This window comes from Vanellus vanellus, assembly GCF_965231255.1.
Source record: "Vanellus vanellus genome assembly, chromosome: 1".
NCBI classification, from domain to species: domain Eukaryota; kingdom Metazoa; phylum Chordata; class Aves; order Charadriiformes; family Charadriidae; genus Vanellus; species Vanellus vanellus.
Window position 1 is genome coordinate 163480989 of NC_138905.1, and position 24204 is coordinate 163505192.

At 42.5% G+C, this 24204-nt stretch overlaps 1 protein-coding gene across 3 annotated transcripts in view; it reads right to left on the reverse strand.

The window, feature by feature from the left end:
* The window catches only part of MBNL2 (muscleblind like splicing regulator 2), a 112509-nt gene that overhangs the window by 57191 nt on the left and 31114 nt on the right, over positions 1 to 24204 (reverse strand). For all 3 annotated transcript variants that reach the window (XM_082480968.1, XM_082480966.1, XM_082480967.1), the window contains exon 2: positions 16973 to 17818. In XM_082480968.1, the coding sequence (XP_082337094.1) occupies positions 16973 to 17146 (174 nt within the window). In that variant the 5' untranslated portion in view covers positions 17147 to 17818. The remainder of the gene's footprint in view (positions 1 to 16972; positions 17819 to 24204) is intronic.

Here is a 24204-nt window from a genome sequence, read left to right on the forward strand (position 1 = left end):
AGTATTTCCAGCCAGCGACATGAACTCCATGCATCAGTTCAGACACAGACAGGAAGGTATTTGGCTACAACCTGGGCATGGAGCTGGCTGCACGGGAGGAGAACATCATCGATGCTTTGATCAACCACTGACTGACGGTGGAGTCAACAGTGTGACAAACCGTGGAAAAGGCAATCACAGCCCCAAGGGTGTATCAAACAAGGACAGTCTAGGAAAGGCAGCAAGCTCCTGTGGCAAGGCTTCTTCTATCACAGTGAATCTCTACTTGCAATGCTGTGCGTGCTTCTGGTCACCAACATCCAAATAAGATGGAGCAGGCACAGGCGAGGGCTGCCAAGGTGACTCAAGGAAAGGAATGCCTGTCTTACAAGCAGAGAAATAGAGCATGGTGGGTTTTTTTTGGCTGAATAAAACAAAGGCTGGGGGGGGTGGGGGGGAGTATGTCTGTTTCCAGTGAATGTTCCGGGAGAAGTGCGGGCGACAGGGAAGGGTGGCGGGAAGGGGCAATGCTGTTGCTTCAGCTGCAGACTGACAGTGGCATTCAGCTGAATGGAGGTAAACTGGCAGTGAATAAATCCAGGCTGGAAATGAGAAGAAGAATGCACATGAGAAGTGAAGCTATAGGAAAGTCTTCTGATGGAAGCAGAAAAAAACCCTCCCAAAACCCCCACCCACGTTTAATATGGAGATTAGTAAATAACTTTAGCGAAGAGGTGACGTGGCTGCCCATGATAAAAAACAGTACAGAAATCTCTGACTTTCGCAACTCCCTCAAAGCTGTCTTTCTAACCTGTCATTGATAAAATAGGCATCTGCTAACGTACATGGAATGGTATTGGGAATTCAAGAAGTCCATGCTTAATAAAGCACTAATAAGCAAAGTACTTGAGTGGACTCAGGTCCCTCCTGCCTCTGCAAAGCACTGACAGTGAAACACTGCAGCGGGATGCTTAAGGGGAAACCTTTGCTGAGCAGCAGGTGAGGTGAAGGAGATATATATAAATAAAATAGATATCACATATCTATGGAATATATATCATACATATGAGAAAGCTATTAAAAAATAAAAAACAATCAACCTCACTGGATTTTTGAGCCTCCAATTTGACACCGAAAAGCTGCATTACAGGCAAAAATTTAAAAAGGCAAGGAAAGAGTGCATTTAGATGTTACAGTATACCTTTCAAGGGTCAGTTTTGATGACTAGAGAAAACCTCATCAAAAGAGCCCACTTTCCCACTCAGAAGTTAACAGAGAAGATGACATCAAGCTTCAGCAGATACTCCAGCATGAAAAGAAAAATACTGTGTGCTTGATTGGTTTTGAGAATTTCTGGCCTGCCTTGTTTTTAAAAAACCTGGAAATGAAGTCTCACTCCCTGCGGGAGCAGACATTAAGACTCTTCCAGTGCAAATCAGCACTTGCAACTCACTCTCTGCACAGCTTTCAGCATAGTGGGGCTGTGGCTGTGCAGCCACAAGGCAGCTAGGAGATGTCCCTTGCTCAAGGGGCTTCTCATGCAAACTGCCTCTGCTTTGGGGAGCCCAGATTTAAACACCTGAGCCAACAGCTCAAAAGGGAGAAACCTGACATTAGGTACTACATCCAGAGGACCTAAATTAATGACCTGTTTTTCCCCCGAGCATTGGATTCCAACTGAAACTTCAACAACCAAGGTTGAAGGCAGAGGTAGACAAAGGTCCCTCCATAATTTTGGGTATGAATCTCTTCTCTGAGCTGCAGAAGCAATCTATGGTGCTTTTAATTCCTCTTAATTCTACTGCTTTGCCTTAATCTACCAGTTTTTGGGGTGTCAGGAACCTGCGTGCAAATTGCCATTGTACTGCAGAAGTGACTCTACATCCAAAATACTTTGAATCCACCAACTCTAGTGCACAGCATGTGCTAAATATTCCACGTGTTTCTCTCTGTATATATATATAACGCAACCTCTCCCAGGTATTTTAAAATGTTGTTTTTTGGATGAGTGAATATTGACAGGCACGGTCTGTATTTCCATGACACTCTGTAATTACCTAGAAATATGACCGAAAGAAGGGCTCGTGACCATAAAAGTTTGTTAGGTTTTTTTCCAGCTATGTTAGCAGGTCTAATAAAAAGTATTATCTCTCCCTACTAGCCTTGAACAGCTTATTAATTTCTCCTCCTTCTAAAAGAAAAAAAGAGTATAAGGTAAAAAGAAACAACAAACCAACAGAGTTACATCCTTTTGACAAAAGGGAAAACAAAGACACAAAGATGTTAAACAACTTTCTTCAAATAACATAGCACGTCATGTCAAAAGCCGTTATTTAAATAAACATCTTCCAATATCCAAGGTTATCTATTTGTTATCCAATAGAGATCTACTATGACACGAGTAGTTACTATGACTTGTAGACTGAAGACTTACTATTTCTGCTCAAAACAGGCAGACACAAGTATTTTGCAAGTAGAGGTGTGCCTAAATATACATATAAAGATTAATATATTCTGATTTACCACTCACCTATTTTAAGATTGGTATAAGAAAAAGCCATACCCGTGGCAGACCTATAACTAAGAAAAGATTTACAAATACTGTAAATTTTACACAGATTTTTAACAAAGGCCTCCACTGCAACATCAGACAAATGCAACCTTATAAAGAAAACAGAAAAAAATACCATGTTTAGGAAACTCTAAATAAAATTTAAGCATGTCCCCTCTACATGCTTTGGAGAAGAGAAAGCATATTAAAGTTACTGTATTTATATTGATAAATTATGGTTTTCTATTTAAACTAGAGTCTTCACAGTATGCACACAAAAAATGCAAAGTAAAAACAAAATCAAGTTAATACATTTTAATAACGATCCTGCAGATGCCATATCAGAAAGTTTCGGTCCTCCTTTCAGATCACTTAAGGTCTTTTTTCATTTTTGTCTATAGTTGCACAGCAAATTTTTATTCTGTATGATAACACTGTTCCGCAAGCCAGTATGAATTAAACAGCCAAGCCAAGGAACACGCGATACTGTCTGAACTGCCTTGTAACAACATCGTCACTCCTGTATTCTCTACACCTGCTAGTTTTTATCACCAGCCCAAAACAAAATGAGTTCTGGGAGAAGGTTCCTTCATGTTACATGCAACAGCAGCACACAGTTCTACTCACAGCTTTCCCCTTTCTATGCACTTGCTTTATTCTTACAAGTATCACTGAAAACAGCCCTGCATTTTCCCAACTGCATTGTCCTCTCTGTGGTCTCCTCCTGCCATCCACAGCAACACCGGGCGCCAGTGTCTGCAACTGGGCTGTGCTATCTCAGCAGTGCCACCTTCTACCTTTGGGCTGCTCTAGTCACACCTTGTTTCAAGCAATAAAGCAGCCTAAGATCACAAGCATGGCAGGACCAACAAAACCTGTTAGGTATATCAGTTAATTAACTTCTGTTGAACTGAACCAAAAATCAATTTGCCATCATTTCTCTATGGCGTCTAAAGAAGCTACACATTTATTAACTTATTGCACTACTTTTCCATCTAATGTTTCTATGTCTATATTGATAAGCAAACCCACTAAGTAGAATCTGGACATGTATACAGCTATGTTAGGAATTATTTGACCTTCACTTGCTACTTAATTAGCCCATGATAACATTTCACATAAAAAACTCGCTGGCTGTTTTCAGACCCCTGATTCTCATGTGCGTTACTGCAATGCATAGCTGATTTACAGCAAATCAAAGCACACCAGGATACAATTGACATGGATCACAGCGGATCTTTTTGCAACATTCAGGACTGAAAGGCAAATAGCTAATTAGAAAGAACAGCCTTATTCAATTACCTAATAATAAACTCCCTTGCTCATTAAACACATTACATACATTGTAACAGCTGGCATGCTCAAATATCTGATAAAGGAAAACCAGCTTATAGTATTGCTGGCGCTTTAGGGGAAAGCTGGCTAAATCTGTCGGGTGTTTTCTTTTATAGTAGTACCTGTTTAAAAGATCATCTATGCATGGAACAGTGGAGGACTTAATTACACTGAAAAAAATGTCAAGTTTGGGGGAAGAAAGACAGAGCAAACATCTCTTAGGCCAGCCCTGAGTAATGCCAAAGACCAGTTTACTCCTGCACTGGGATACGGGAAAAGCCCTGTGGGCCGCTGCCCTGAAAAGAAAATGAGATGCTAAGAGCTCAGGACAAAACGGCATATGGTTCTTACATAAAACACAGTCACCTCTGCTTCCAGGACATTTTTCATTTTTTTTCATCAAGTGGCTATCTAAAGCAAAAATGCCTCAAGAAAACCAGCAGCAGAGCTGGTAACGGCAAACTCCCTCCTTCCAGCTGAGCTCTAACCACATACTCCAGAGAGTAACACCTCCTCTTGCTCTCTCTTACTGCCCTTTACAATTTCTGTGGTGCTCTCTATACCATAGCTGGCTTCTTTGAGGAGTGTCATCGCTGACCTTCCCCCCCTATCATCTGGGATCCTTTCATTGCCTTGCACACCCATCTAAAATAAGACCTAAACATGCATTCCTAATGGAAATTTCCTTCTCCCTGAAGAAACGAAGAAAAGGTAAGTACCAACGACTCAGTAAGATAAAACTGCTATTTGAAAAGGTCAAGAAAGGAAAATAACATGAAAATTATGCTTAACAAGCAAGCAGAGGCTAAAGGTAAGAGGGAATGACTGCAAGCGGTCCTCTGCAACAGCTGCTCCTCAGTACAAAGACCAGTAGCATCACTGGGCGGGTAGTGCTGTGTGCACTGGCACAAGCGAAGGTGGGGGTTTTACAAATATGACTGCAAATCCCAAAAGCCAGGTTCCTTTTGGTTAACTGAGTTGTAAGGATCTCCTCTTGCCTGTGCTCTCGGAGAACCTCTTCTTTCATTTGAGAGAGCTTATAGGTCTCTCTCTTCCTCCACCCTACTATTTGGCTGCCTGTTTTTACAAAACTTGTAGGAACGTAATTATCCTCGAGACTATGATCTCTTTGTCAAATTCGGCTGAAATTGGCCAGTGGGTTCACAAGTTAGTGGGGGCGGAGGGAAAGGGAGGCAGCCTGACTGCATAAACCTCATTACTTCAAGAATCCAGGCTAAAAACAATTATAGCCAGAAGGTTCAATTAGAGAAAGAGAACCGTAGACTTTTCCTGCACTTCGAACACAAATCGGTTCATGCATACTAATCAGCTAACGCTACTCTTACTGAAGTAATGAGAGTTTTGCAGCAAATTAATATTTTTATCGATTTATACCAAGGACTGTCCCAGGCTGGAACTTCAATGGCATCAACGTGTTCAGCATGAAGCACAAAGTCACCTTCATGCCAACACTGTACTTTACAGATGCTCCCAGGTGCAGTATCTCCATAGCTCTATCCACACACCTCCATCTCTGCACATGCAAACCCCATGCCTTCATTTTTAGTAACACTGACATATATCGTATGACCTGTGCTACAAAGCACACGGGTAAGGCAAGACGCAGTTGGGGAGTAGCCTGCGTTTTCATGACATTCATTATTATCCACTACCTTAGGAAAAATACCATTAAGATACTTTTTGAAAAGCAAATACTTTTCCCCATTTTGTATCAGAAACCAACTACGCACATATTTGATGGCACTTGGCATATGTTAACATCTGTGAATGAAGTAATGGAGAATTGTATTTCAGGGGAACGGGGTTTCTTTGTTTCAACTTTCATGATTTTTCAAATGCATAGACCATATTCTCGTTAATTTATAGCTTTAAAATCTTCACAAAGAGGTAGTTATGGTTGCTATTCAATTTAAATTTGCAAAAGGTCACTTATCTTTTTATTTTTAAATAGACTGAGTTCGCTGTCATAACACGCCATTGCCTAGAAAGACTTTATTTCTTGTCATAGATAGCAAAAGATGAGCCCAGTTACATGGGTCGCACCTATTTCAAATTAATGAGTTTACATTGGCTGTTAGCATTACTAATGGTGAACTATAACGTACATGTTGAAAATGTTCATCAAGGGTGATGTTCTCCGTGAGGGTGTTTTTCTGCTACCGAAGATAGCTGCTTCTGGGTTTGGCCTATGCCCCAGCTTTCCTCTCAGCCAGGTCATAACTGCAGCAAATGCATCATCCACCTTTTTACTCAAAGCAGTTGACGTCAGAGTCTCCAGTTAGTACAACAGCTAACACTGCCTCCTGAGAAGGGCTTCATTCTGTTGCCATAGAGAAGTCAGCACGACCATTTGGAACACCCTGGGACATCCTGGTCCTCTGCATGGTGCCAGCAGATATGACACGCTCCTCTGACATGTCACTGGAAAGCCATCAAGAGCACTCTAGGGCACCTCAAACAGTATCAGATGCCTCTGGGCAACTGAATCAAGCCCAAAGACTCAGGTCCCAGCTCATCTAGCTCAAAAAGTTGGCTTGTGTAGAGTTTTTTTTATGTGGCTGGGCGTGGGGGTGGGGGGATGCTTGACAACAGCCACTGAGGCTTAGGCTAGTGTTGAACAAACTGGGTTTTATTTTTCGGCTCACTTTGAACCAACAGAGAAGGTCCCTGCAGCTCTACTAGCTTCCCAATTACTACTGAGCTTTTCTTACAGCCACTGTGTTACCTTCACAGGTGCCACCGGACTGATGCTCAGTAAGCTCCTCTCCTGACAACATGTAAGATGGTATACAAACCTGTTCAGTCAGAGGTATAGCTTCACTGCAGAATGCTTAAGGCTCAAACTGAATTTCAAACAACAGTAAATAAATCAGGTTTTTACAAAGTTTAGAAGACGTCTGGCCTACGGCACATGCAGGTGAGGAGCAGCAGCACACCTGATAGGCTGCTGGCCCAGACCATCCATGCAGCTGCCGTGGCACTGCACACCCTGCATCCCCTCTCATTCGAGCCAAACACAGCCAGGAGGAAGCAAGGGCTGAGAACTTGCAACACCTCGTGAAAAACGGTACATCTACACAGCAGTGATGGCACCAAGTCTTCTTTCATCAGGAGCGTGGCAACACACAGTGCCACATTGGGTGGCAATGCGTGAACCTGCGGGGATACAGCTGCCCACAGGGAGCAGGACGGCTCCGTTGGCCCCTCGGGTCCTCAAGTGCACACAAGGGTGTTGCTCCACAGCTGCCACATCTCGCATACATTTTCATGCAGTTTTCCACTGATGGTCTGCTTCTTTCTTTTTACCACTCAGTGATTTGTCTTTCTAAGCACTGGGGCTATCTGACTTTTTGGGGCATTGTTCACAACACCTTACCATGCAACTCATGGACAAAGCAGATGAGAAGCCAGTTTCTTTTCCCCATTATTATTTCTTTTCTTTGTTGCGGTCAAGACCTTGCAGGAATCTAATCCTGAGTGGCACAGGATGCCCACAGCCACAAGAAACACATCAATGTAGAAGAAAACAGACACTTATGATTTCCCCCTGAATTTCAGTTGTGGGACAAGTACCTCACAGAAGGTTTTCAATGACTTGTTCCAACATCTCTAAAACCACAACAGCTTTCCTTTTTTTTTTTTTTTTTTTTGCAATGGGTTTCCAATACAATCCACCTCCTCAAACACAAGGTGCCAGTCTTCATATGAGGAGATACCCGTTAGGAAAGGGGTACGGTTGTCCAACAGACTTGCAAATAAACTGCCCAATTCTTGTGGTGTTTGGTTTTCTAGATTTAAATATCTTTCCGGTGTTGGGGATGACCTGGACTAATAGCAACACGGGTCTTGTCTCTGCTAGGCTTTTACATCAAGATGCTCCTGCATCCGAACACAACCCTGTCTTGTATTGATGATGCAGTCTAAGTATAACAGCTTGGGAAGAACAGCTGACGCCTGAGCTCAGAGAAAGCTATACACACAGGGCCAAGGGAAAAAAGAGCCTGGAATGAAAGAGGAACCACCTGCCAGAAAAATAAAGGAGTAGGTGGGGAGACCTGGAGAGAGCAAGCCTGTGGGAACAGTGACCCGAGTTAATAGGGAGCGTGGGGGAGGAGTGGGCAGCAAGCAATTGCTCTTGTGTTCAAAATCCTAGTGATGGGATGAGTCAGAGACTCTGATTGAATTCTGCCTTCACTACACCCACAGACTGGTTATTATAAAGCTTAGGGGAGCACGGTTTGCTGCAGCAACAAAAACTACACTGTGAATTGGCAGGTATGTGAAGGACCCCCAAATGCCTGAAAATCTGGAGAGCATCTGCCAAACCCCGTGCCCTTCCACACAAGGTTTCCTGCAGCTCTAACCAGTCTGCCTAGCTGTTCTTCTTCGTGTAATCAGACTTAAACTGATAACCAAGTGGCAGCTGCATCTGAGATGAAGGGGTATGGCAGACTACCTGGGAACGCTCTTCGTGAGTCTCTGCTGGAGCTTCTGGAAGCAGCAAGTTCCAGGAGTTAATTCAGCCCAGCAAGACCACTGCCCTTGTCTACAAGAATAATGGGAGTCCCTCAGGATAGCACGATTCAGTGAACAAAAAGATGTATTTTATTACATCCTTCAGTTACTGTTCTTTAACTGCTCCTAGTGCTCATCCTCCTCCCCAGGCCAGGGGCCATGCAACCTGCTCAGCAAGTTCTACCACACCAAAAGTGACAGTGAAAACTGCTGGTATACACCCACTCCTTCACACCAGGCAGTCGTAACGGGCAAGGGAGGCAGAAGCTGTTGCGACAGGTCTCCTGCTTGTGAAAGGCATCTACTCTGATGACCGAGAGGCTTTGCCACTGAACTGTGTGACTGCGAAGAGGAGCTTCCCATGTCTTCAGAAGGAAGGAGGGTCTGGGTGGCTCAGCGATCAGGTGTCCAACCAGGCTCTCCTTTGAGAATGTAACTTAGGTCACATTAAAACAAGGTGTGCAGGTTTAAAATCTGTCAGGTCAGGTGGTGACAGGGGATACACTGACAGCCAGGACAGCTTCGTGCTCTCAGTGCTGCTGCTGAGAGAGACAAATGAAGAAACAAAAGAGGGCCTGGAGGAGGCTAGATAAGGCTTTTCTAACAGCCTACATAATGAACTTCAACTGGTTCAACTTCTCAGCTTTTCAGAGTTTCAGTTTGAGGGTAGAGACAGTGGCAGCAGGTGAGGACTCGTTCCTCTGAGTTGACCTGATGGCTAGTGCCCCTCTGCTGCAGGGGCCAGCCCCCAGCTCAGCGCTGGCAGCCCGCCCGGGAATCTGCCCCTGCGGGCACCCACAGGTCAGATCCCACGGGTGGTGGAGCTGAGCTGCGCCTCCGGACTCTGCTCCGAAACACAGGAGAAACACCCCTCTTGGAAGAGGGACAAATCCTAGCGAACAGCACAGCCCACTCTGTGGTGAGCAAATGTCCACAGCTTCTTTTTTTTTTTTTTTTTTGTATATTTTATTTACTTTTTTAAAAGCTAAATGCCTTGTAACACGACGGCTTATTTCTGTTTTGTTTGACTCTCTTCTAACCAATTTAAGCCAAGCTCATGGATTTTTAAAGGTGTCTGCCCAGCAGTTCAGCTAGTTGGTTTTTAACCCTACCTATAGTTAAGCCAGAAGAGCTGGCATGGAGACAGCTACGTGAATGGATGGGAAGGAAGCAATCAGGAAAAAGGAAGTGTTAAAGGAACTTGTGCATTCTGGGAGCGCTACAGGAGATAACTAGAAAATAAAAATAGAGGGCTTAGCAGAAAACAAACAAGAACAGATGACTGACAACACAGGGAATACCGAGTCCCTAAACTCTGAGATGGGGGGGTGTCTTCAGAAGGAGATTCTCCTTTCTTAAACCCCACTGTATCTCAATTTACACTAGATTGTGCTGCTTAAATTAATAGTTGCGAATTGTATTTAATGCAGTTCTTCCCTTTCCTTTGGATCAGCTCAAACAATTTGTATGGCTGCACGATCACTTGAACAGAAATTAAAAAGGGGAGCTAGGTGTGACAGGACACAGGACTGGGTGTAACCACCTCTTTTTAGCAGCCAGCTCATGGTTGCACAGGTTGGATATAAGGTGAAATACAGTCTCGGGAAATAGGGTGGCATAATTTCATGCAACATCTGACCCCTTGCACTTTATTCTGAGCTACAAAATTCCCATAGCCTGGAAAAGCAGGGCCTTCAGGAGGCATATGTGTCCCAGAACAGTATTTTCATGGAGTAGATTCGAAACAATGAGTCTGAACCAGGGAGGCCACTGCTGTTCTCAATACAGAGTGAGCCTACAGACTTAATTCGCAGTCATCTAAAACTAGCCTTGATTGACACTTTATCTTCACACCCACACTTTCATAGAATGGTTTAGGTTGGGAGGGACTTTGAAGACCATCTAGTTCCAACCCCCCTGCCATGGGCAGGGACACCTCCCACTAGACCAGGTTGCTCAAAGCCCCATCCAACCTGGCCTTGAACACCTCCAGGGATGGGGCATCCACAACTTCTCTGGACAACCTGTTGCAATGTCTCACCACCCTCACAGTAAAAAAAAAATCTTCCTAATATCTAATCTAAATCTCCCCTCTTTCAGTTTAAAACCATTACCCTTTGTCCTATCTCTATACTCCCTGATAAAGAGTCCTGCCCCATCTTTCCTGTAGGCCCCCTTTAAGTACTGAAAGGCCACTATAAGGTCTCCACTGAGCCTTCTCTTCTCCAGGCTGAACAATCCCAAGTCTGTCAGCCTGTCCTCATCAGAGAGGTGCTCCAGCCCTCTGATCATCTTCAGGGCCCTCCTTTGGACACTTTGTAGCAACTCAGACACAGGAAAGCTTCTGCCAGGTGGTGTTCTCAAACTACCTGTAATTTATTGCACTTTTAAAAATGAAAAACAGAGGTAGGTGAAAAAGAAGAGATGCGACCGAACTCATTGCATTGCTGGAAGAGGGAGCTCTGGATTCTGTGTCGCCGACCTAGAAGGTTTCAGTCTGCAACTTCACATCCCCAGAGCCCACTCCTACTGAAAGGGGCAGCCAACTCCCCTATCCTGCCAAAATCAGGTCACTGTGCAGCAAGGCAGGCAAAAATCACAGGCCCAAAAGGAACATGCCATTCTGTCACCCAGGAGAAATGAGTTTGCTCGTTTCAGTCATTCTTCCCCACCAGCTATAGGCACGGCCCTTGAACTCACCTTGTCTTTGAACAGTGTCATACCACATAACTGGGTGACAAGCAGAAATTCAGCCAGCTAGGACATTATAAACACCCAGTTAAATACTTTCCAGTATAGACAAAACCAGCCAATCCCCTCCGTGTATGGTGCTCACCTACAGTCTGTCCAGACTGCCTCACCTGCCAAGTTAGAGCAGGTATCACCTACTTCAAAGTGTGAGAGGATCCCGAGTCCTTGACATTTGTAAAACATTTAGAGACCCACAAAAAAAAAAAAAAAGAAAAAAAAAAATCGCAGGAGGGCAAATGACTACCTACTGCTTCCCAACTCTGAGCTCACTCTCTTACAAACAGCCTGCTCACTTTACAAAGACTTTGTTTTCCTTTTTCTAAATAAAGCTGAGTCCACGTTAAACAGATTCTTTTCAGTTCCAGATATTTCAACAAAGTGGATGTTCCTAAAATTTCTTTTTTTTCCTGGAACCCTTTTAACTTGGTAAACAGGTCTCTGTGTACAGCTTTCAATTACCTTTTATTCTGCGGTGCCAAATGAGACCAGATAGGCATATTCTTAAAAGGCTTTCATGAAAATGCAAATGAACAGTTCACGCTAGTCTGCTGGCTCAATAAATGGAACAGTTCGAAGTGTTTAGACACTAGTAAATAGACAAAAAATACAGAAAAAGCCATCTGTAGCCCTAAAGAAGCTTTCGTTTTCTTGTTACCACCATAAAACTTGCAATGACAGTATCTTCAAGATACTTCCTCTGTTATCTGTATTAGCTTAGACAACACATCCTTCCAGTAGCTGACCTGCAGAAAGGGTATAAATCTGAGTCAAGAGAAATAAGACCAGAATCTAAAACCCAGACTTGCCTGAGAACAAGAAAGTCAACTCCCACTAAAACACACATGATCATATTTTATCTGCCAAGCTTTTCCCTTCTACCCTTCTTAGACATCACCATTCATTTTAATGTTTGTTTGTTTTTTTTTTTAAATTCAGCTCAAGTACAGCAGTGTTGCGTGTTCTTGTCCCCACACATTACATTATATATTAGTATTCTATTAAAAAGATTTTGTTCTTTACTACTAGCAGTACAAGAAAGCCTTGAAAATAGGTTTGCTTATAGTGTCCAACTTGGAGGGATCTATACACGATATTTTAAATGTTATATATTCAGGTTCTTCACTTTTAAATTAAGCTACTTGAACCCAGTGAGAAGCATAAAAATATAAACAGAGCACCTCCTGGAATTAAAATTTTCTACTTAGACAGGCCTCTTCACAGACCCTTCCCACTGCAAAAACACTGCAGCATCAAAACGGGAGCCTGTAAGGGCTCCAAAAAGGCTTCAGGAGAGTTTAAAGCAGCAGACAAGGCTCCAGTTCTGGCAGTTCTTCCCCAGCATCCTCCATCCCTTCACCCACTAGTGGGGCTCTGGGCCTTGTCATGGAAGTACCCCTTCATTCACCTCAGGCACAGTCAACCAGATTAGCACGGAGACACTTTCATCCTCACATTATGCTCACTGAGGTCACTTGCCCAGTATAGTTTTGGGTGTGCCCATCTGGCCACACCGCCTAGCCGAGTCACAGGGGTCTTTCTGCTGGAGGCAACCTCACCGCTGGAGGCCGTGTTATGACCGGCTAACAGGCGTGCTTCTGGCTGACTGCTGCATCCGCCATCCATCAGGTGCAGAGGAATGAATGATCCATCTACACTCTCCTAACTCTCCCAAAATGCCCTGTACAGAACAGACCAGGCTCTGTCCTTCAGCAAAGAGTCAGAAACAAATGCTAAGCTGCATCTCAGAAGCCCATGAGGCAGAACCTGGCTTGAAATCAGCAAGTTTCTGGCCTGAATCTGAACCAGGCTCATTAGTCTTTAGCTATTTCTGTCTAGCCTGGAGCATCTCACAGATGAAGGATATTCAGAGCCCAGACAATCTTCAACAGCGAACATTTTGGATCCTCAAAACTGTAATCAGTCCAATGGATTGCTGTTGCAACTTTTGCCGGGTTTAAAGTCAAGTATTGCAAGGACAGGTATTCAGAGTCAACAATCCCTTTTGAGTTAAAAGCAAACAGGGTCCATTAAATTCTGTTGACCTTTTAATCGGAACCAACAGACCTACAAATATACTTCTTTAATACAGAAAAATTTGGATTCTGATGCAATCATGTTACTCCAGAAGCTTGGCCTAAGGCCACAGCACTAGCACTGGCAGAAGTGACCCAGCGCTCTGCTGGTGCCACACAGCCCCTCTCCTGTGGGTCAGCAGCAACTACACCATCAATTTCCTAACCTGGTGCACCACGCAACCACAAAACCAGCAGTGGGAGCACAAAGGAGGACATGGCACAGCATGGAGGCAGGTGTCCCTGGATGAGATTATTTCCTTCAGTTCCAACACCAGCTTTTGCTAGCTTATAACAACCCTGAGGCTATGGGTGAGTCAGCGTGAAGATGCTTCTGCTCAAACAATCACAGGATGGTTGAAGTTGGAAGGAACCTCTGGAGGTCATCTGGTCCAAACACCTGCTCAAACAGGGCCACCTAGAGCTGGTTGCCCAAGGACCATGTCCAGATGGCTTTTGAATATTCCAAGGATGGAGACTCCACACTTCCTGGGCAACCTGTGCCAGTGCTCAGTCACCCTTGCTGTGAAAAAGTGTTTCCTGATGTTCAGAGAAAACCTCCCATGTTTCAGTTTGTGCCCATTGCCTCTGGTCCTGTCACTGGGCACCACTGAGCACAGCCTGACTCTGTCCTCTTTTCACCCTCCCTTCAGGTATTGATATGCATTGATGAGATCTCCCTGAGCCTTCTCTTCTCCAGTCCCAGCTCTCTCAGCCTCTCCTTATAGAAGAGATGTTCCAGTCCCTTCATCATCTTTGCTGGACTCTCTCCAGTGGGTCTATACTGGTGCTTTGGCAGTCTGACCCACCTGGCAGATACCGATACCATACTACCTCACCTACCCATACAGGAGAGCGCGTGTCCCTTCCCCAAACAGGGGCTCTTCTGATCAATCAGCAGGTAACGGAGAGCCTGTTTCACAGTGCTGTATCTTGTGTTTGACCGACTTCTTAGGGAGCAGCTATAACTACCAGACACCACCTAAATGTAACACATACCTCAATCTGAGGCTAAAAAAATTCTCTGTCTTCCCTGGGTAGGAAGATGTTTATTCAAAGCGACTCAACATACTCGCTATAATTTATTTTTACAGCAGGTACACCAAACCAAGACAGTTAAAACGCTAAGTCTCCAAAGCTCTAGATATTATGTAAATAAACTCTAAATAATTGCCTGCATTAAAGTGTGGTTCAGTGTTCAGCAAGGAAAACAGCTCTTGTTTTTTTTAATTAAATTCTGATTTTATCTACAATTCTAGACTGTTCTGTTTATTTACATGAAACATTATTCTGCTTGTTGAGTGCCAAAGCCTTATTCTGAAACTGTATGATTAATACCAGTATTTCTGAAAGCTACACATCAAATAGATTTATGTGACTAATGACTTAAGTCCCTCAACCGGCAGTATAAGCAAACTGAGCTAACCAGGCACATTCTTGCTGTACGTACGGCGATTTACAAACACTCTTCTGAATAACTGAGATAATGGCTGTGAGGATACCAGTTGATACAGCCAAGAGCCATGCACTCGCAATGATCCCTAAAATCTTTTCATGCACCAAAACACATGGCTCCAACCCATGCTCAGCGGCGAAGAGCTGCGGCAATTGAAGATGTTATTGTCCCCTTATTGAATCTCCCTCTGCCTGCAGCAGGGTTGGCGGGAAGAAACCCATACCTCCACCTCTGCTGCTTCAGGCCACAGTTTGGTTTCTTGGTGTAATTCCATCTTTATTGGCAATTTAACCCAACAGACTCAACTAGAAAATGCAAGACGGGAGGCCCAGGAGCATGCTCTCTTCCACTGACTGGGAAGAGAGTGATGCTGGGCAGCGTGATGGAGCAGCACTGCTTCAGCCACCAGATCTTGCCTGGAGCAAGCTGGCTCCTCCAAGCATATGCCCTCCCACACTAGGACAAAACATGCCTTCTTGATTTGACTAAGTTTTTAACATGGTTTTGGACTTCTCTCTACTGAGCAATGATGCTGGTTGTCAGTAAATTATCCACAGCAATCCCTCAGGATTTCTCTTCACGGTATTATTAGCTTAGGCTGTGACTCCGGTTTCAATTCGCGGGCAATAACCATCCCTGCACAAAACTCTCCAGCTCAAATAGCTGGCACCTCCGCTGTGAGCTCCTTACGCTGCCAGAGAGCGATGCTGTCCTCAGGCAGCGAGGAAGAGCGCATTGCCGCTTTGGCCGGGGTGATGCAGCAGCAGCAGCAGCACCTCTTGCGCTGCAAACCCACTGCCCTGCCAGCCCGGGGGTGACTGAGCCCTGCTGCCTGCCTGCAGCCTCCCAGCCACAGCCCCGAGTCTTTACAATGGTTAAAATTGTATTTAAAAAACTTTTACTGACTTGCTTATGTTTTTTGCAAAAGCTACTTACCACCCGTTTGCCGCAGATGCTAGCCTGCCTGTTTAAAAAAATTTATCCCATTGGCAAGCAACCAATATACGAGAACCTCTACAAGGAAGCTGTTACAGTTTATCGTGCAGTAATCCATGGATTAAGGTCATTAATAGCACTCGATGACATACTGCAATGACTGCAAAGGTCCTGTACTGGCTTGCAGGATATACACAATGTAACCCCCTCACAAACATTTCACCTGAGTTACTTTCTTCTAAATCTTCAAAGGAAGAGAAGAAACAAGAAAATCCAGATGAAAGATGCCTAGCACAGTATCTCGCATTTCATTTAAAAAAAAAAAAAAAAGAGTATAATAAAAATAAATTCACATTTTCAAGTAACACTGAATTTTCTTCTTATTCACACTGATGTTTTCACAGTAAGAGTTGTTGGTGAGTAACCAAAATTTTGATCTACAGAGCTAAATTTAAAAAGCAATCCAAGACATTCTCCCATGCTCAAAAGACCAAGCCACAACTAAAACTTTCAAAATAAAATCTGAAATGCTCAATTTTCTCCTTTAATTATTTATATGAAATAAGCTTTTTCATTTTGTTGACATGAGAATGCAAATGTATCACCACAGAAAACACTGTGTACTCCCCAAATCCCACGGGGTCATTAAATTTCTTTTATGCAGTACATGAAGTATTTTCACAGAACTTTTAAAATAGTTTTCTAAAGCGTGCATGATGTCATTACCAAGTCAGAAGTTGATGGCCTAACAACATAATTGTTAAATATCTTCCAAAGGAGAGAATCCCTTCATTCTGTTCTAAACTTATGCTGTTATCTGCACTATCCATAATTATCAATGCTATTAATTTATCTCAGAGTCCCCAATACCAAGGGTAAACAACCCGTTACAGTGTCAAAATTGAAGTAAGGGACAGACAATTCTTTCTTCTGTTGATTTAAATGAAAGAAACTGCACTCTTTCCATATGATTTGTTTCATTAGGACTCTGGTAATGGCCTAGTACTGTGCTACCATGTATTTTCATTTGCCATGAAACAATAATAATTCACAAAATGTGCTCGGGAGAATATAATTGTCCCACCAGCTGTAAGCAATCCTGTATCCCACAGTCGTACCCGATTTTTGTAAACAACATACTGACAATGGAAAAGAAGATTCTTAGAAAGAAATCTTTTCAAAGCTTCAATAAATAAAAGTTATGACAAATAACATTTGTATTAATATACATCTTACCAAGAACAAATCACTTTCTGATTAACCTGCTTTAGTTGTAACTCATCACTTCACATTTTCCTTTCAGTACAATGTAGTAGTGTTTTCACTACATGTGTAATTTTTTTTTTTTTTTCTTACCTTTAAGGAATCAAAGCAGGCAATTACTCTTCCATTTTCAACCTGGCAACTTTTAGGGGGGTGTGCAAATTTGCATTCTTCATCAGAGCGCGAACAAGTTCCCCTCTGAAATTGTCTGCACACTTCTAATGTTAGCCATTTTGTATCTCTTACAGGAGCAACATTCAGAGCCATGATGAAAAGCTGATTTCAAACTTGTAAATTGCTGTCAAACAAATTATGCCAAAGAAATTTCCAAAACCAGTGACAAACGGAAGGGTGAGAAAAAGAAAAAACAAACAAACAATAACCAGAAAAAAATAATTTCAATTCCAATTGAAAAGAAAGTTGAAAAAAAAAAAAAAAGTGGGGGATGATTAACGATATCCAACGCACACAAAGCAGAATAAACAGAGAAAGTTTATCAGCAAGCAGTCACTCATCAATCATTAAGTCCCGCTTGTAGATTTTTGGCTGGGAAAAAACATGCTCAGTCGCATTTCTGTCTGTAAAACACGTGGGCCTGTTGATTGTATCACGGATGCACCAGCTTTAAGCCAAAGTCCTTCAGTGCAATGGCACTCCTTGATAGAATGTTAATTCTCTGATGGTTGCTTGCTGGTATTGATTACACAAGAAAAGCAATGCAGTCATTTGTTCATGTCCCAGGAATAGTAATTCTTCTTCCTCTTTTTCTGCTTTCAGTTTCCCATCAATTAATTGGCAAATGGAGACAGCTGAGGTATCTTCCGCCAGGTGTAAGATGAAGGCAATGTCCGGCTGGCAAAGACGGGCTATTGAGAACACGGGCGTAGCAGTCCTCGCTCATAAAAGTGACTTGACAAAGGCACTTTTTAAGTCACTGACCTGACAAAACAAATACAGTATCAGTTCACATGCAACGCATTCAAATCAACATTACAAAAACCTATAATCCCTTTTTATCAGATATTATAAACATACCGCCAATGCTCACTTATGCTTCTTTTTTTCCAAACAAAATCAGCCTCCTTCATGAAGAAGTTACGCGTGACAAGGGAATAACCAGTTGAAACACGTATTGCAGTCATATTCTAGGCAGCAATCCAAAAGTTTGGAATGATTTAAATAGATGAATGTGGCAGACACAATAATTAGGCACGCTGGTTGTGAAACAATTCAATCTAATGTGTTTAGTCTCCAAAACAATATACAAGAACCCGTTTCCATTAATTTATCATTTGGCCCTTTAGGTTGTGTTACTACATTATAAGCTGTTACTTGTTATTTGTTCTTCCTTAGAAATGAGGAAAGTGGTATTCTGTTCAGATTTTTTGTCTCTCCCTCTGTTTTTCAAGGGAAAAAAGTACAAGACAAAAAATTGCCATTCCAAAACTACAGGGGAAAAAAACCTTCCATATCCAGAAATAGAGTTAGTTTCCCTGTTAAGCTGAAGGCTGTTTCAAAAAGACTTCATGAAAGGGCTCACCACTACGTCATCATCCTCTAATGAGTTCTTTCTAATATGAAGCCGTCTTTATCTAAATTTTCCCTTGATTAACTTGGCTTTCACGTACCTTTACATATACATGGTTCAGCATCAAAATCGAAGACTTAAATATGAAACTTAAGCTATTTGGTGACTATAAAATACCTGAGATATTTGATAGATCAATAGATCTGAAAATCAAAGGGTTAGATATTATAAATATTTTTTAATAAAGGACTATATTTTAAACGTAGACAGTGAAACCACAGTCGTGATGTTTCCTTCTATTCAGCTTCAAAGAAACACAACTTTCACTTTGCAGATACCAGCCAGAAACAGTTGATGGATTATTTTTGTGCAAGAATAAAGAAAGAGGGAAGGACTAGAATAAGTGAGGTTTTAAAATGCATCAGTAAAAATAGCTCTAAAAACAGTCAGCTTTCCCATGCCAGAATAATTACCATTCTGTGCTTGAATCCATCTGACTTAATTGAAGTCAGTAATGCGAGTAAGAATTACTCACACACCGTTTCAGGAACAGATCTCAGTTTTGACTTCCAGGTCTTCACATCTAAAGGCTTTTCTATTACTTAGTAATGCTACCAGAAAGGGTTTTACTACGTGACCGATACCTCCACCCAAATTTGCTACTGCTAGCCTGAATAAAGGTAATGCAATACTAATTGCTCAAAAATCCATTTTCAAGTCCAATGTTCAATAAGATGGATCTGGATGACACTTAGCTAGCTTTACCTGGTTATCTAGAATAATGAGTTGCAAGAGAATTAATACATTTTTAAATAATTCTACACCATTGTAGCAGAGTACAGTACCTGAACTAAATATTCCTCAAATTAAATATTCCATCAATGTTGTCCCACAGCATCAATGGAGAGCGAGGTTAAGCTGAAAACGTACAAAGAGGTGAGAAAATACTCATAAATGTTGAAAAGGAAAGAGAGGGGGAAAGACAAGGAGAGAGCCTCTCCAAAAGAGCTTGTTGAGCTGATAGCTTGTTGGGCTGATGATTTAGCTGGCTAAATGTAAAAGAGGAAATATTCTCCCTAGAGCCACCCTTTCCAATTCAGAAATATCAGTAACAGTTTTCAGTAATAGATGTAGGAGACAGATGGAAATTTTGGGAAAAGGGTAAATGTTATACCACACACTGCTGAAAGTCACAAGTAGTAATACTCTACTGGGCTGCAGACTACTAAAAATGACAAAATCGTTTCTCAAGTAGTAGGTGTTAAGACTGAAGAAAACCAGACATTGCACATGGCGGCAAAGCAAACAGCACGCAGTTTACAAATGGTAGTAGCCATGGTTTTAAAAAAAATGTGCACAACAGAATCACATACGAGATTCATGAGACCGCAGCACCAATTAATATCAAAAAAGCATTTGGGGACTATGAGGTAGAAGACCTCATAAATGACCATTTTCTAAAGAAAATTAAGCATGAGAAGTTAATCTCAAAAATCCGCATCTTGTCCAAAATAACAACACTATCTGATTTCTCAAGAGGCATTAAGTGCTTCAGCAGTTTCTACTGATGCGGGCTTAGGAGAGACAGAGCCAAGACCTTTCTGAAGGAAGTCATGCATTCAGTAGAAGGCAGGAGCACACATGGTGGGGACAGAAGAACTTAAGAGCACTTCACCCCTACCACTTACACAGCCTGTGTGTTCACAGCCACAGCCTAGGCAGCTGCCATACCTCCTCTGCCCACCACCTCCATCAGGAGAGTGAAGGAAGAGATGCCACTGGGAAAGCCTGAACGTGAAAGAGAAGCAATGCAAGAAGGGAGAGAGGAAAAACAAACTGGGGGAAAAAATTCTGGAAGGAACCAAGGAAAGGAGAGTTCAAGATACGAGGAAAGAGCTCAAGAGAAGGAAAAAATGGGAGTAGAAGGTAGGAAAATGAAATGGCTGGTTGTTGAAGAGGAAGGAAAATAACACAAATAAAATAATAGTGGTAAAAAAGCCTCAGTAATATGCCTCCGAGGCCACAGGCCGTTACTAACATCACAGCCCACTCTGACCTTATATATTGCAAAGCCCACACATATGGAGAGTACTGGGACCTCCAGCAAGTGTGAACTCTGCTCTTCTTTCCACTGCTGCTTAACTTCTATTTGTGTCCCAATGTGCCAAGCAAAGTTAGCTGTCCTGCCAAGACCAACAGGATCTCACCAGCCTAGAGCCCTCAGCACCAACAAGGTCCCTTATCCCGGCAAAAGATTTGCCTTTCGGTTTGCTTGGGGGGTTTGTTGAGTTGTTTTGTTGTTGTTGTTATTAATGATTCCAGCTTGAGCCTACACTCCTTACTGTAGCTAAACAAACTACCGAAACTTCCACATTGACAACTGAGATACAAAGTGTTCTTCCTGAAGCTGAAGAAAACAAAACATAACAAGTATAAAAGAACTAATTTTGGTTGGTTGTTTTTTTTACAACTATTGCTGTTTATTTTCTCTCTCGCATACTTGGATCGATGGAATTGATCCAGAATACACATCTACAAATGCAGTTTTTCATAGGCTAAGTGAAAGAAATTCACGGACATGTATTTGTAAAACCTATTTAGCTTTAGACCCCTCCTTGCAGTTAACCATCGCTCCTCTTTTGCAAGAAGCTAACAAGGCATAGAGGAGCAGGAGGCTTTTGCCAGTCTCATGTTCTCTTGAGTGAGCAGGAAAGAGCCTGTGTTAGGCTCCAGATCTTCAAATCCACAAAATCATTTCTCCTTTTCAAAGTAAGCAAAAAAAAAAAAAAAACAAACAAAAAAAAAACACCACCACCCAACAAAAACAAACATTCCCAGTAAAAAAAAATATAAATCTTTAATTATTAAACAAGGCAGAGCACACAGATGCTAGGAGCCCCCAGAAAAGGTTCTCATTTTGAGGAACACTAGCCAGCCAGCATTTTTAGGACTTGCAAGCAAGCACAAAGCCCTGCCCTATTACAAACCAGCTGGATCTCTCAGCTGGAAAGTAGGAGCTCCTTCTATATACAAAATATGGGCTGCTCTGGTACAGTAGTTTTACTTATCAGACAGATTATGTGGCAACAGACTATGCAGTATCTGTCTAATGGAGAAGCTTAGGCTTCCTGGACATGTATTTATGCTTCAGCAGATAACATGTAGTAACAAGCAAAGACTTCATCTTCAAAAAGTCAACTCTGCAGGTGATAACTTCCAGTAAAGGAGCAGAGTTCTCTACACAGTCCCAACACAGAGCTCCAGTGGAACCACTAAGTTAAGTCAAAAGGCGCTAAAACAGTTTTTCACTTTTCTCTTAGAGAATTAAGCACTTTGTATTATTCACCACATTAAAATATTCAGTAAGAGATGTCAAGATTAATTTATTGCTCCTACTGTCAAAGTTTATCAATATGATCTATATATTTCTTCCATATATACACACCATAAACTCAAGAATTAAGAAGTCAAAAAACCCTCAGGTGTACCTAAGAGGGATTGCAGTTTGAAGTATACAAACTCTTCTTTCCCAGCAAGCCAGAAGAGAAGCACTAAATATACATAGCTTCACAAGTTTGATCATTTACAAAGGTCTGTTTTAAAAATAAGTAATTTTTAAAAAAGTAAATCCAAAGACTCACTTTGCTGTGGAAGCAGGGTGTTCCTCCTTTAGGTCACTAGCAGGGGCAAAAACCTGTTGACTGTCAGGACAGATCTCTGCTGCCCAAATTGAGTTAAACACGTAAACTCAGGTAGGATAAAACTCACCTTCAGGACCTATCTACAGTTACCAAAATTGAGCTGCTGGATACTCTAATGCCAAGGGAATGTCTGGAGAACTTAGTTTTCAAACCCAGCATGCACATGCTGCAACTCTTCAGAGAGAGACTGTTAGCCAAATGTGGAAACACTTCCAAGAGGACCAAAGTCACATCTCTAATCCCAGGGAAATGGTAGTGCCCAATTTTAAGTCCTTGAGTCAAAGCAGGTTGGTGCTACAACTTGTATATGCTTACACATAAGCACAAAGTCATGCTGCTTACTACCAGAAAATCACATCCATAGTCTTAAATTTGCTTCAGGAATCTTTTAACAAAGAAACAAAACAACGACCCTGCAGTAGACACCAGGCACAAAGAATTTCAGGTTGAAAATTTAAGCTGTGGCTGAAAGTTTTAAGCAGCGGAAAACAGGCTTTTTACCCTTAGACACGGTTAACCGTAAGCTTCATTGGTTTCATGCTCCACAATACAAGTTCATGAACCAGTAAGGTCTTAACCACATATTACCTTAACTCAGATTCTCATGACATTCGTATTTGTCGAGAAGATAAACTAATCTGTAAGAAATAACACCCTCGGTTTAAGTCTGGACTTACTAGTTTCAAGTCAGTGATTTTACCTGGGACAGACAACGTGGGACAAAATATAACTATTCGCAGATGTCCCAGGACATCCTATGACATCCAAACACAAGGATTAACCAATGTGCCCCACTCTCCAGATGCATCTTCAGATCACTGACTGGCATTGTGTTCCTTACAAAGCTGCCTCTCCTTCAGCAGCTGACCACATTTGCAAAATCAACTTGTTTCATGGTTCACTAAGTTTAGAGCCAAAACCTAGTGAAAATATCCCCTGTATAAGTCTAATATGTAGGGATCCTTCTATAACCAGATCAAGTTAAGTATCTTGAACATTCACAATGGAAATACAGATATTCGAAGACTGACAACTACTGAACACTCACCCTTAAGGCCAAGAAAAGGCATCCAAATCCCACTAAGTTGTACCTCTTGTTTGCAGCTGCGCAGTGGACTCCACTTTCAAAGCACTCGGGACACAGACACACATTTAGGAGACACTGGCAGGTGCTTTAGTCCAAAGGATGGTGGAACTTTGCTTCAGTTTTTCAACTAAACCTCACTGTTGCATTCTTTTAAATGTAATGTTTTTCCCCATTGTTTGTGCTTTAAATAGCCTTCAAGGCCTCCAAACCGAAAAGAAGCTGCACATCGAAGGACCTCCATGATCCCACAAGCACACTCCAGCATCGCTTTCAATTCCAGCTACCTGCCATTTCCTTGACTCCCCCGCGCTGCTTTCTCTTGCCCTCCCTCAGACTCCCTGCCAAGGAAAGCAAGGCTGCAGCCTAATCCTAGGCTAAAGCTGCATCCCTTACGATCTGCCTCCCCACGAGCAGAATAAAGCCAACAGAGCAGCATAAAGCACGCCGCGTCACACGTGCTGGCCAACTCAACTGAGACATGCCCACCTGCCCATGCCCCACACCTGATGGAGCAGAGAGCAGAGCAGGAGCGGTGGGGCACGAGAGCACGGGCTGCAGCCTCGCTCCCTCCCCAGCACCCCACCTGCGGCAGGTCTGGCTCCTTGTTGCAAGCTCCTGTGATTATGATGCTGTATCCCACGGGACGTGCTCCCTGTCCCTGGAAAGCAAAGGCTGACTCTCAGTCATCGCACGCTAATTTAAGCCTCACTGTGAAAAATCCCCCACTAACCAATATAGAGAGAATCTTATGTGAAAAGATGCTAATGTGAATAATAATAAAAGTAATTTTACAGATAAATAACGTGAAAGTTGACGTGCTTTTAATCACATTTGAATAAATTACATTCTTAAAGAGAGAACATGCATGAGATTTTCATGTGGTAGATAAGCTTTTCTCACTCCATCAGCCCACCAGATTAGGAAACAGGACCAGAATGTGATGCGACAGCACAGAGGTATCATTCATCAGTGAGTACTATGCCAGCTTCATATTCTTCTCTTGAACCAT